Source organism: Uloborus diversus, chromosome 1, assembly GCF_026930045.1.
Source record: "Uloborus diversus isolate 005 chromosome 1, Udiv.v.3.1, whole genome shotgun sequence".
NCBI lineage: Eukaryota > Metazoa > Arthropoda > Arachnida > Araneae > Uloboridae > Uloborus > Uloborus diversus.
This window is the reverse complement of record NC_072731.1, coordinates 246,738,287-246,753,347: the sequence shown is the minus strand read 5'-3', so window position 1 is coordinate 246,753,347 and position 15,061 is coordinate 246,738,287. Positions and strand designations below refer to the sequence as shown.

Below are 15,061 nucleotides of genomic sequence, written 5' to 3'. Positions count from 1 at the left end.
TGGTATTCTGTGGTGTTTGCATCGACTTGTGCATAGTCAATAGTTGAGTGATAATTGTTCAGTTGCTATATTTCTGGCTTTAATTGTTTCATTTTGGCTGCATCAGCAAAGAACAAAATGTATGTATGGATATTTTTACGGCTGTAAATTATTCTGTTTCCACTAAAACACATTGCAAAAAGTGCACACTTCAAACACTTTGCCTCAGTTATGTTCTTGAATACTGCCCAGTTAAGTTGCCTTTGGCAACAACTAAGCTTATTTTTGCTTTCAGTTAGGCTTTCTGTTCCACCCTTCTTGACAGAGTATGAAAAATATTCCCAATTTTATTACAGTTATCATGCTTTATTTTGTTTTTTCATTTATTTCAGGATTATATGAAGCAAAATCCATTGATTTATGATTTAAAATGCAAGCTTGAGTATTACAAAGATATTGAAAACAATATTTCATCTATCCCTTACTCTTATATTGTGCCGGGAATTGAGATTCTGACTGGTAATACATACTTTACTAAAGTTTATTATTATTGTTAATTATTCGACTTGAATTTAAATAAACTGAAGTAATTTCAAAGCTTAAGTTTTCTGCAACTTTTTTTTTTCAGAGTCATTTATATATTTGCATTATTTTACATTAAGAGCTTTTAGTTCAACAGCATTATGTGTTTCAAATACTAAAGTAAATTTCATTATTGTGATGAAGTTTACATTAGTTTCTAAAGCTTTACCAAAGAAAAATAATTAATTATTCATTATCATAGAAAAAGTGAATTTAAAAATTGCTATATACATGCTGAAGTTTTGGAAAATGATGCTATCCAATGAGGTTACCACTCTGTCTAAATGCAGCCATTTTTGAGATGAACATTGATCAATTGATATTAAGCTCAGTTAATTTCTCATAGCAAATTTTGATACAATTTAGATTTATTCCTGAGTTTGCTAAAAAGCTTGCCAAGTTAAAAAAAAAAAAAAAAAAAACACTATTTTCTTCTAATGTACAGTACTACTTTGAACAACCTAATCACAAGCTATTAGAAAAGTGTTCTTGTTTATTTTTAAACTCTCTGTATTTTTAGTTTTGAGTGCTTATTTTTTCTTGGTGTTTTCAATTTAAACAATAAATGTGTAATTACCAAGCTCAAACTTTGCATCATTTAGTTGAAATTTGAACAATTATTTTTTTTTAAACACTGAAATTTTCTTGGTTTAATTTATTTGCTGAGTTTTTTGTTTTTTTAAACATTGTATTTGAATAGCTCTTATTGTGGGAAAAGAGTTGATAGAAAGAGAAAAGTTTGATTTAGAATAATTATTTTCTCATCATATGTGAATTGTCATTAAGTACAGTAGAGCACTGATTATTCCAACTGGTCGGGGCAAAAGCAGATCGGGTTAACGAAAAATCTGGATGATCGGACCTCTTTTTTAAAAAAATTCTGGAGGGATATTTGAAGAAATGTGTGTTGGATTCAATACTAAGAATAGGGAAATGTTGAAATGAGACTTTTTTTGCACCTTTTTTCAACGGAAACCAAATAAGCAAGCGTATACAATAAAGCTAACATACAACAGATGACAAATGCCCCTTGTGTGATATAATGCATGTGATACTCAACTTGTGTAATGTACTGCCCATAGCAGTATATTATGCAGTTTGTATTTAAAACTCTCTTTTTTTTTTTTTGGAGAAGGCAGCAAAAGTTAAAAGAAGCAAAAAAAAAAGTGCCATATGGTCGTTGATCATCCGGTCAATTCGTGTCTGGATAATGTGCATTTTTGTGCACTGGAACCAGCAAAATTAAGAAATTTAGAGTCAAATATTGACACTTTATTTTCTTTGATTCATTTAATTTTGTTTATACACAGGGGAAATGAAAAAGACTATATTAAAAGAAGTACGTCAATGGTTTTCTCTGTATGGAAGCTACATTAATCAAAAGTACCTCAACATCATGACTAAAATTTCAGACTTTATTGATGACAAAGATAAAAAGCTAAGTCTTCCTGTTGTTGAACTACAAGATGTACAGCGAGCTATGAATTGTTTTGAAGAGATTCAGGAAAATGATATTGATTTTGATATGGAATTTGAACCTTTGCAGGTACGAAATTTAGCTGATGTATTTTTTAAATAAATTGTTACTATCACTACAATGAAATTCCATTACAATGAATACCAATACAACTAACTCCCCGGTTCAACTAAATGGATTTTCGGTACCATCATCACATTGCTGAAATTCCAGCAAACAAAATTTTCTGTCCGGTGCAGTTTGTTTTAACAAGATGTCGCTATATAGTTGTTCCATTTTATAAAAGTAAGCTAAGAAATTTATTTCAGATTTAGATGTTCATGCTGAGCAATGCTTTGCTTTTTTTCCCTCACTACTTGCCTTATTATTGCAATATATTCACATGGGGTTGATGGTGTAGCATGGAATGAAGCTTTACTTTAAAATATCTATATTATGTTTTGGAATTAAAATAAGTGCCTTTTCTTATCTTGTCAAAAATGTCAATGCTTCTTAGAGCTTTTGTTTTGCATTCAAAATTGTTATAATTATCTCATTGCTTGATTTTATTGTCCAGTCAGCTTGTAAATGCGATGAAAATAACTAGTTTTTAATGACCTGATTATATTTAGATTATTTAGAAGAAGAATTTCATATTTTTACCTAGTCTTTTAATTACGCTGTGACTCTTAGTATTTTTCTGGTGTTTTTTTTTTCCTTTTAAATACAAATGTGATGACCAGCAACAGGCTTTGGGCCCGGCTTGACTGGTTTCAATCAATTTTAGTCCCCTATGAGAATCAAGAACTCTCCCGAAACTATTCATCCCACTGCAAGTAATAACTACTTTCTACCATATTGAAGTAATATTTCCTTATTTTCAGTAAAGCTTAAAACTGACTCCTGGTTTTGCTATCAGTGCATAAATTTAGCCCATGAGCATCTTCCCTTTTAATAGACTTAAATAACTGTATCATGTCCCTTCTGACTTTCCTTTGCTTAAAACTCTCCTTTGCATGGCCTAAATGAAGCACTTGCGATTTTCTAGCATTGAACACCTTACCCCACTTAACTGCCCATTTGGCAATCTTATCTATATCCTCTTTAACCTCTATTATTTGTTTTTCATAGTTAATAATCTCTTAACTTTAACGTTATTTTCAAAAATATGGATGTTTTCAGAAAGCTTATCGCTTATACCATCTATAACTAGTATGTTGTGGCCATCACGAAACTTTCTTCTGTATCTTTCTTAGAACTCTAATCCCTCCCCATGCTTGACGAGGAAGCAATATTCCCAACAAACAAAATCACAGGCCAAAACTTGACGCTCATTCCAATTCCCCATGTATCTCAAAAGTAAAGCAAAGACTGAAAATCGAAAATTATTTTAAAAGCCTTCCTTAAAATAATTACAAACATTTATTTGTTAACAAACACAAGATGACAACAGTTAAAAAGTTTAAATCATCGCGAGTTTCTGGTCATTTTCCAACAATTAAAATCACTCAAAATATGCACACAACAGTCTGTTATGATTTATCTTTCTTATTGTTGCAATTATAAAGCTATTTTTATTCACACAAAAAAAAAAACAGCCCCCCCCCCTCTATTGGATGATTGGTGCCAAAACTGAACCAACCCCTGTTGACATATGCATTCACATTTATTCCAAATCTCATCCAGAACGTTGCACTACTTCTTGAGATGTGGCACTCACAATGGAAAAAAAAAGAATGTTTGATTGCTTCACCCCTTTTCAGCTGTTGACGCCAAAATAGAACCAGCTTTTATACCCTCTAAGGGCTACTTGTCGATAAAATTTTGTGATTGACGACAAAAAACATTCCAGCTAGCTCAACTCCCGGTTTGAGCTATTGACACCAAAATTGAATCAGCACTTGTACCTGTTAAGGGCAGCATATGGACCAAATTTTGTTTGATTCCGCCAGTTACTTCTTGGGGAATAGCAGACACGCATAACTCAAGAAACGTCCCATTGCTCCACCCTTTCGGAGGAATTCGTGCCAAAAACCGAAGGCCACAAGTTCACATAGGGGCACATATGTGTACCAAATTTCGTTCTGTTTGTGGTAGTTTTTGCTGTCGAGTGGCCACAAAAAACTGGTCACACACATACGTGACAGACACACACAGACAAACATTTTCCAAAAATGATCAAAATGGACTGGTCAAAAAAAAAAAAAATGTATATTAGTCCTTGAGTTTCATTCAATTAAATGTTCTGTTTTAGTGCTAATTTTTATATTTGCTTTTCACCACTTAGATTTTGCACAGTATTTTTTCAAAATGATTTCTTTCATAACAAAGTCTTCTGCAGCCATCTTGCTTTCATATTGCAAGAAATTTTTTACAAAAGTTTCTGAAGTGCATAAAAACAACAAAATATTGTGCTTTCATGCCTCATTATTTCCTTTTCTTTAATTACCTTTGATTCTTTAAAGCCATTGAAGTCTTATTAGTTTTTTAAAAATTATAGGATGCTTACCAATTATTGCTGAAGTTTAAATTTCCAGTGGATATGGATGAAGTTAAAAGATCAAAAAACTTGCCAGACTTATTTGCTGCTTTAAAACGGAAAGCTGTATGTATAAAATGTGTTGCCATTTGTTCCACATGTTTATATTATGTTCAAACAAATAACTGGAAATTATCTAACCTATGAAAGTACTTAATCAAAATGTTAGATTTGATCTATTAATTTGTTACTTGGCTGAAGTAAAAAACAAAACTTATAAATAATGGGTTTTTCTATTAATTTGAAAAATAATCTCTTAATTTAAAAGCATTAAATTAACAGTAATTGGTCAAATCAGAATGAATTTCCTTGATTTAATGAAATAACTTTTAGCAGATTTTTTCATGAAACAAGTACTGTGAAATTGACTTAAATCTGAAGGGTAGAGAAGAAAATTCATATAGTAAGAAGTTTGTAACGTATTAATATATACTAGTGTTCGTCCAGTGGTCGAAATTCGACGATATTCATAAATGAATATTTGAGAAGACTTGTATGAATTTAACTATTTCCAACATTTTTATTTCTACTCTTACTCATGTTGACTGCATACCTGGAAACATACAATTTTTATATGGACACACAATACCAAGTAATAATTTATTCCAATTTTGCTTTTTATCTGTTAATCTCAAAATAAATGGATGAAAGAGGATATTTCGGTAATGGGGTCGTTTTCGAAATTTTCAAAGTATTTTTACTGAAAGTAAATGCTTAAAAACAAAGGTTTTAACCATTGTTATTTAAATAATTAGAATAAATTTAATATTTTTTAACCCCTATTTTAATCGGTGTGCAGATTGAAATTAATTTTTCGGTATCAAAAGCGATAAAATGCCACTCATTGATGCCATTAGCGCACAGCGCAAATTATCATAACCCGAAAACGCGGTTGGGAGCAACCCATAAATATTTAGCACGTCAATGGAGTCTTGCATCAAAGTACATCACTTATAACGTCATAAAGACTGCGCCTTATTTCTAAAATCAGACATTCAAAAAAGTTTTAAATAAACAACTGTTGAGAAAGTAAAAGTTTTTCTGGCTCAACATTTTTTTTTCTTATTCTATCTATTTCAATGACTAAAAGTAGTACTTTTGATTGAAGGATACAACTCCATTGAGAAATTGGTGTGGTTGACAAATTGCTGGCTTGAATAATTTTATTTTGGATATCATGTTGCTTTGTGCTAACCCTGTGCAAATAAATATTTCCCTACTCTTCGTTTACATATGCGAAGGAAAGACATTGAAACAAAAAAATTGACGCCAATGGATAAAAATCACCAATTATCCAATTTTCGAAATCTTCCCATATGAAATGAAGCATCAAAACTCAATTTATACGTAAAACTTTTGTGTGAACAATGTTACTTATAAAACGTCTACTATTATTGAGTAAGTTGCTTTTTCGTCATTAGAAATATAAATTTCCAAGTATCAAATGAACGAACTCTACTCGTGGCAAAATATAACTGTCCATTCAAAAACACCGGCCGTCGCAATAAAAGTACAATTTTTTAAAAAAGTCGACTTTGTAATTTGTTTATGGTAAAGGACTGTAAATAACTGATGTCAAACTTTTCAACGTTTTCGACCCTCTCCCCCATTTGTCACAATGTTTTGCACTTCACTATACCCCCTCTTCCTTTTCTCACATGTCACACTGTTTTTCATAAACGTAACTATTAAAAAAATCTTGTTGTCACGTTCTCCCCATTGTATGTTCTTCTTATCATGTCTTTCCTCTCCCTTGTCACAAACAGTTACTATTTCGTGAACCCCACCTTAAAGCGGGTCTCCATTTGTGGACAGCTCCTATTTTGCGGCAACCGCATACAAATATACATTTCCCTACTCTTTGTTTCCTTATGCAAAGTAAAAACATTTCTCGAGCTGCAATTGGTGCCAAAAATTTGACGCCAATAGACGAAGAGAGCCCACCAATTTAACAATTACCAAAATCTTCCCAAATGATCCTGCAAAACTCAGATTGTACGTAAAACTTCTGGATGAACAATGCTTATTTTAATAAGTTTAATATTATTGAGTAAGTAGCCTTGACCTCTGCTGTTAGAATTATTAAGTTCCAAACAGTCAAATGAACAAATCCTACTTGCTACATTAAAAATTGTCCATTCAAAAACACTTGCAATAATAGTGTAGTTTTTTAAAAAATCGTGTTTGTGATTGGTTTACGGTTTAGGGGAAAACTGACAGATGCACTTTTCAAAATTTTTGATATCTCTTCCCTTTGTCACAAGGTTTCACACTTCACCATAACCCCTCTCCCCTTTGCCACATATCACACTGTTTTTCATAAGCGTTCTTATCAACAAAAAAAAAAAAAAGCTTGACGTCTTAGTCTCCCCATTGTTTGTCCCTCTATGTCCCTCCTGTCATTTATTTCCTCCGTCTTGTCATGAACGGTTACAATTTAATGAACCCCACCTTAAAGAGGGACTTCATTTGTAGTCAGTTCCTTGCAAATAGACATTTCTGTACTCGTTTTTTACGAATGCTAAAGAAAGATATTTCTTGTCTTTTCATTTGTGCCAAAATGGATAAAGTTCGTCAATTTCACAATTATAGAAGTCGTTCTGAATGAAATGATGCCGCAAAACTCCCTTAATACGTAAAACTTCTGTACAAACAATATTTTTTGTAAAAGTAGGCATGATCTTGCCGTTAAATATAAAATTTCCAACAGTCAAATGACCGATCTGTACTCACGGCAACATGTAATTGTCCACCGAAACCACTGGATGTCGTAATAATACACCAATTTTATCAAAAGTTTCATCTTGTGATCTGTTAGTAGTGATAGCAAATGCAGGTATTATTGGGAGCTGGAACTGAAAGTCATCCCTCACTCCGTAAAATAATTTATTTAAATATTAAAATCCCAAAAACATAATCAAAATGAAAATATTTTAAATGCCCTTAGTTACCCAAAAAGTCTCAATAATAAAAACTAATGCAAGTATTTCATTTCTTTATGCTCAAGCGAAAATTGGCAACACCACAATATTATCCAGCAATTTCTTCACTCTAACTATGTCATGCAACTATGAAAAAGCAAATAAAAATGAATTTTCACCAACTTTTAATTGCTTCTAGCGCTTTTTCTAGCGAGTTGGCATTTTCGAATGGTAAACCGGGTCGAATGTGTTTTAAAGCATTTTTCGCGAGCTTCCCAACCATACCAAGCTCGAAGCATAAAAATGCATTTTTCGTGTAGAAAAAGCGGTTTAAAAAACGAATTAAAACTTGATGTTTCACGCTTCCAACAATGAATTTCAACAATGGAAAAAGGATAAAATTAAAATTTTTGAGTTTCGCTAACTAAAAAACGCTTATAACTTTTTTTCTAGTGGATTTAGGTTATTGGACCTTGGACGCCCTGACAATTTTTTTGTTAGAAGTGTTTTTTAAAGATTTTTCCATCCATATCAAATTCTAAAAAATCGGACCATCCGTTTGCGTAGAAAGAGCAATTTAGGACAAAAATGCGTTTTTATTAATATCTCCGTTAATTAGCATTTGATTTCAAAAAATTTTATTGATGACACTAAAACTCGGCAATAGCTACTGAACAAAAAAATAATGAAGGAAATCGGTTCACAAACAGAGGAGAAATCGGTACCGAAAGAAAACTGTTTGCCTATTAATATATAAAGATTCATTTTGCTTATGTATTTTCATTTGTTTCATTCTTTCTTCCTTTATTTATTTATTGCTCTTGTAAAATTTAGAAATTGTGAATTGTAATAAAGAATTCTTCTGTCAATAATTTCACATGTCAAAGATTAATTTGCTTGTATAAATTTTTTACTGCATAAATTTTACATCTTCAATCAATTTCGAATTTTTAGGCAAAGGTTGTTGACAAACTTACAGAAAAGCAATATGAATATCTTGCTATTTTGAGAAAATTTATCGAAGTATTTAGGATTGATGTTGAAGAATTTGACATTGCTTATCAATCTGTAAGTTTCTTATATTTCTATTTAATTTATCCAATCATTATTAATCTGAGTTCAAAATTTTAGCTACCTTAAAATAGAATTGATCTTATCAAATTCCTTTTTTACGAATAATATTTAAGAGGCATTTGATTACAGTGTTTCTGTCAATCTGATTACATTTACTATATTGCACTGTATTAGCAGGTATTCTTAAAAAAAATATTTAAAAAAAAAGCAGAGAAACCAACATGATAGAGAAATGAGACTTAAGAAAGTATGTCAGGTCCAAGTTAGAGGTCAAGAATAAATAAGAAGTATTTGCCTTGTAAAGCAGCTTTGAATGGAACATCAGGACCAACTACAATGGAACCTTGTTAAAACAAACTCAAAGGGGCCCTTTAAAATCAATTCGTCCTGACTGTAGTTAGAAAAACAACAGACTTATTAGAAAAACAACAAACAATGGGAGGGAAATCGCAAATGTAGTTTTTGTTTTAAGCTTGTTTGAATAACGATAATGACTATAAAACAAGATTCCATGATCAGGAACGTATTTCTTATGATAAGCTTGAGAGAATCAGAAGGGAAATTATTCCCTGTTCCATTGGCGCAGCCAGGGGGGGGGGGGTTAAGGCTAACAACATCCCTTCAAAGGAATTGGTTTTAAATTATTGCCAATCTTAATCCAGTAGTTTATACACTTATGGCAGTTTTGAGCAAAAAACACCCTCTTTCTGGACATTTTGGCTTACTGGAAAAGAAGTTTAATACCTAGTTTTTGCCAGGAAAATTGCCTGAAAGCAGAGTTGACGAGAAGCCTTGTCAGCCCAGGAGGCCCAGCTCATAATCGGAATCAGGGTAATGTAACTTTTGTAAGTTGCATGGGGAGAGGGGCTCATCAACCAAACTGACATGGAGCTTGTCTTGGCTCTCATTGTCCCTACTTGAAATGATATTAATCAATATTTAAAGAAATAGTGCTTTAAAAATAGAAAATAATTTACATATTTGTTTTATAAATTGATTTATAGCATTCAAACTAGAGATTTGAAGCAAATTGAATGGTTTTAATTGAAATAAAAGTTCCACTGCAAAATATTTTTCCATCTATTATTCTTACGTTAAATACTAGAACATAGTGACATAGAAACTTGGAATAAAGTGAATGGTCTTAGTTGAAATTTAATTCCTGAGTAACGGCACCAGTTACAGACATGCTTAAGACATTGCTCTCAGGTTAAATCAATTTTCTGAACCTTTTAATGTATTTAGACTTTTTTAACGATTTCTCTCTCATGCAGCTACATTTGGTCTAACGTTTCGCTGCTTCTGGATCCTCTGAATTAGTTAATTCTATTTTTATTTGTTCAATTTCGAAAAATGTTCCAGCCCCCCAGTAACAGACACCAAAAAATCTGATAATACCCAGCAACAGACAGGATGAGAAAAGGATGAGTAATAAACAAAATTCCCCTTTTCTCTTCAAAATGTGCAAAAGTTCTTTATTTTTTCAAACTAAACCCTTTTTAAATTCAAATGAACATGCAACACCAGCAGAATTCATGCTGGCTGTTCATAACCTTCCACCACTGCCTTGTAAATACCAACTGACTCATAAAATTCACTCTGATAACACTAGATGTCTGCACCGTATTCATGGGCCACAGCAACATCAGTTTTACCCGCCTAAAAGGCTTATAATTCAAATCCAAACTTCTGACTGTCTGTTACTGGACCAGGACCCTTGTTTCTTACTGGTGGCCTTACCCTACTGCAAAGTAGTTTTTTGCCCTTTATTGTGTTCAAGGTTGGAGCAGGCATAGTTACTGGGTGGTTGTGTTCAGCTGAAAGAAGCTAAGAAAAAGAAGTATTCCTTGTAAAATTGAGTAAACAAAAAAGCACACTAAGTTTTCTGAAATGGAAAATGTGCTGGTCCCATGATTGGATCAGAATGAAGTTGAGAATTGAATCTTGGTAAGCTTTTATGTTCAAGCACATGTTGAAGAGCTGCCTGAAAAATTAGACAAAAAATGGAAAAAAAAAAATTCATGGTATCAAATAATTAGTTTGAAAAGATGCAACTTTGTCACACCAAACTTTAACCAGCAGTGAACAAAAAATGTTGTAAATTCTTATGAAATATTTATTTTAAAAAGTTATATTAATCTGCCGTGGGCAGATAGACGGCAGTATCTGCGGAAATGAGTTTTCAAGATATGTGAAGAAACACGTTTTGGATTCAATGCTAACAATAGAGAAAGGTTGAAATCGAGCGTTTTTTGCAAGTGTTTTTGTTTTCAGCAGAAAAAAAAAAATGAGCAAGCTTTTACAATAAAGCTAATGTACAATAGATGATAAACATGCAAAAATATGAAAATTGAAAAATTTGCTGTTTTCCTGCCCACGGCAGTAATGAACTTCAATTGTGATTATATCTACCTACCAAACTATTTGAATTTACAGATGTTAAAACATTTCCTTGCAAAACAAACGGAAAGGAAAAGATTCATTTCATGGTAGTTTTAAGTGTGTTGGCTAGTATGAAAAAAATATTATACCTATGATTAGTTTCAAGGATTTAATTAATGTTTCCAAAGAGGAACACAAATAAATTAGAATTTTCAGAAATAGAACAGAGTTAAAATCTTGGATGCAAGAATTTTAGTTTTAATTTAAAACCTGTTGGAGGAAAAGTGACTATTGGTTCAAAAATTAGAAAAATTTGCTAAAAGTTGAAACTAATGTCATTTATACAAAAATTCGTTGTTTCAGCTGATAATGGTCAACAGTTATGAAATATAATGAAATAGGCACATATGCTCACACACACACAGTAGGAAAAAGCAACTGGCTTCAAGTCTCAGCTTTCAGGGCTGAAAAGAGGCCATGTCAGCATAGTCAGAAAATAGGAGCCCAGCTCAGAAGTGGTGTAGCATAAATTTGATAAGTGTTTTAGGGAATAAGGGCCTTTTGACCAAACTGACGAGTAACTTTCTTGACTCTCGCGGCCCTGGCCCTTCAGACTGTGTGATATATTTCATGATTTCATAGCTATAAGTGCAATAGATATGCATCACACAGACATATACCTCCTTCTACTAGAAATTATTAGGAAAATTGTAAGAAATTCAAGTAAAAGTAATATTACTGCTGTGTTATCTGCACTTTTTAACAAAATTGAATATGTCACCAGTTGGGTCTTCAATACGTATTTTACCTAAATACATTGTTTTATTGTCATCTGAGAAGGGGAAATATTTTTTACAAATTTCTGAAAAAGTGGCATCTGAATCAAATGCATGGTGGTGCAAAACTTTGAAATGCTATGTCTCAGTTTGTGCTGCGGATATCACTTTTATGCTTTGCACGGCAGTATAGTAAGTAATATTTTTTTAAGCTAAATATAATGTTTCCTTTTCTATTTTGTATGCATTTTAAGAACAGGAATTGTAGTTGATTTCTTTCTTCTTTTTTTTTTAAATCTCCAACATGAAAATTCATACATATTTCCCAGAAAACCATGTATTTATCATAATGAGGCAAAAAATCGAATACAGCAAGTATTTTCTATCATTTTTTTTACCTTCTAAATTATTGTATGTATCAATGCTCACATTCATAGATTCAAAAAAAAAAGAAATAGATACAACTTTTTAAAAAACATCCGGAAATACCTATCTGGGGGGGGGGGGGGGTATCCTACTATAAAGCAACACAGAAAGGTAATTTCCAAGCAAAATTATTTTTTGTTTAATCTTAATCAGAATTTTCAGCTGATTCCACTGCATTTTAATTTTGAAATTATTTAAATTTTTGCTAACAAGTTTCGTTTTTCTAATGGTAAGTTCCCTGAATTATTTCTTTTATGAGTTTTGGTTTAGGTTTCAATGTATAACAATTTTGATTTGACCTACTTATTGCTTGCTTCTCTAATTGTTGATCTCTTACAATTTCTGTGAGAGTCTGAGTCCTTCTCTCAAAAGTTGTTTCTACTAAAAAAGAAGTGTAATGTTTTCATGACATCATGAAAGTTAACCATCTATAGTAGATAGCTTCACTCCAGTGTAGTTCTAGTTCAGATTATTGTTCTGTGCTTGATAATCCTTTGTGTACTAAAAATTTCTTTGACAGCTTTGTTTAGCAGAAATATATTCATAAAAATTCTTAAATAGTTAATAGATTCAAGTTTTTAAAATCTAAATTATGTTTTGTGATTTTTATTATCATTATTATTATTTTTATTATTTTCTTATTAAGTATTTATTTTTTTTGTTTTATTTAGTCGGGACCTCTGGTTCCTGGTATCACTCCCGAGGAAGCAAGTTTACGGGTTGATCAGTTTGCGGTAAGATGTTTTGAGACCTTATGTCCATACTTATTTCAATGTTTGTAAGTGCTTGAACAATGCCTGGGGCATCCACAGACTGAACTAATAGCTTTCTATTGACATTTTACCCGGAGTTAGACAGCAAAACTAACGAAATTTAGATGCATAGTTTTTTTTTTTTTTGTGTGTGTGTGTGTGTGTAACTGAATCTTTTCCGTTTTATCATATCAAGTTTTAGAAATTGCTTGCAGACTTCAATTTAGAACTATTCAGTGATAGATCCTTAAAAGAAGTATTGAACATTTTTGTGCCAAACGAAAAGTGTTGAAATACATTTTAAACATGATAGGAATTCAAATTGCTTTATCTGTTTTATCCAATACTCAAATTTTCCTTGCAGTGTAATAAGTTTTTATTCAATGTGATTAAAATTGTATCAACTTTTGCTCAGTTAAAATAGTTTTGCAATGTAATGCTTTTTTTCTTCTTATCTAAGCAACATTTTCTAAACATGGTCTTTTAGAAAATGTATGGTGTCCCAACCAGTGGAAAAAACGTTAAATTTTATTTGTATGGTTCATAAAAGAGGTTTTTTATGTTACCCCACACATTTGTAATCATGTTTTTGAGATTAATGTTTTTTCTTCAAAAGTACATGCATTTTCCAAGTAATATAATTTTGCGAGTTTTGCAACTGATTCACTCCCAGTGACACTGTTTTTACTTTCTTCTATGTCTAACATACAGAAGAAAGTATTGATTTCGTGCAAATTTTCGAATCTCAAATTTTGACGGATTCGAAAGCTCTAAGGTGTACTGAGTCTATTTCGACCATTTCCGGAAAATGTCTGTCCGTCCGTGTGCCCTGTATGTGTGTGACCGGTTTTTTATGGTCGCTCTACAGCAAAAACAACCACATGAAATCAAATGAAATTTGTACACATATATGCCCTTATGTGAACTTGTGCCCATTGGTTTTTGGTGGGAATTCCTCCAAAGGGGGTGGAACAGTGGAACGTTGCTTGAGTTATGTGTAACTGCTATTCCTCAGGAAGTAACTGGCGGAATCAAACAAAATTTGGTCCATATGTTGCCCCTAATTGGTAGAGGGGCTGATTCAGTTTTGGTGTCAATAGCTGAAACAGGGAGCTGAAATTGGGAGCATTTTGCCGCTAATTTTGAATATGAACGTTTTAAAAAGGTGGAAAATAAAATGCAAGGAATTTTTTTATGTTAATAAACGTCCGATTATTATTCTTTTGCACAAAAAGCGTTCACTTTTGCGATCGCAATTTTTGTAAAGCGTTTGATTTTGCTGTTACGATTTTTGTTACTATTGCTTTAATTATAAATAAATATCAATAAAATTCTGCACTGTAGACATATTATGTAATTTTTTTTAAACAATGAGCATTAATTCGTGATTATCGGGAAAATTTGTGAATACAGCGATTCCTGCACTTTTCACGTCGTCAGCCGTTTACTGTAATTATTTAGTCTTTATTTCACAATCAAACCATGTAAAATAATGGCAGAATGTGAAAGTATTTCCTTTATAGCATCTACTTAAAAGGGTTAGTCTAAAATCGTCAAAATTTCAACGTTTTTGAGTGTTTTTCTTTTAAAAATTGTTTGGGAAAATTTTCGGAAGTTCTGCCCAGCGTATAAGTCGACCTCCTAACTTTTAACCTAATTTTTTGTATTAAATTTCTCGACTTATATGCAACTATTGTACGCTACTTTTTTTGGTTTGAGTTGATCATTGTTGTTGTTTTATTTTTTAATAATTGTGTCTTACTGAGTTTTTTATAATTGTCTTGTTTCCACAAAGGATCATTTGAACCAACTGTACAGTAGATATGAAAGCTATAAGGATGGAGAAGAATTATTTGGGTTGCCTATTTCTGAATATCCAAGCCTGGTTCAGAGCAAAAAAGACATGGTGTTGTTACAGAAACTTTTTGCCCTGTTTAATCAAGTTATGAGAAAAATTAAAGGATATTTTGAATACAAGTGGAAAGATGTGGATGTACAAGTGATGACTGATGAACTATCAGATTTTCAGACTAAGTAATTATTATTTAATGTAGTGAAAGTCTTCATTTCATATGCCTTTTAATCTGAACTTTGAAAAATAAAAATAATTTGAACTATGAAGTGGTTTTGTTTAGAAGCTTGAATCAATACTAAGCTTGAAATAATTTTAGTAA

At 31.9% G+C, this 15,061-nt stretch overlaps 1 protein-coding gene across 1 annotated transcript in view; it reads left to right on the top strand.

The window, feature by feature from the left end:
* LOC129219775 (dynein axonemal heavy chain 8-like) overlaps positions 1-15,061 on the top strand; it is a 189,951-nt gene that overhangs the window by 59,556 nt on the left and 115,334 nt on the right. Inside the window, exons 21-26 of the mRNA XM_054854077.1 lie at positions 372-498; positions 1,872-2,107; positions 4,518-4,622; positions 8,432-8,545; positions 12,807-12,869; positions 14,683-14,921. Coding sequence (XP_054710052.1) covers positions 372-498; positions 1,872-2,107; positions 4,518-4,622; positions 8,432-8,545; positions 12,807-12,869; positions 14,683-14,921 — 884 coding nt within the window. The remainder of the gene's footprint in view (positions 1-371; positions 499-1,871; positions 2,108-4,517; positions 4,623-8,431; positions 8,546-12,806; positions 12,870-14,682; positions 14,922-15,061) is intronic.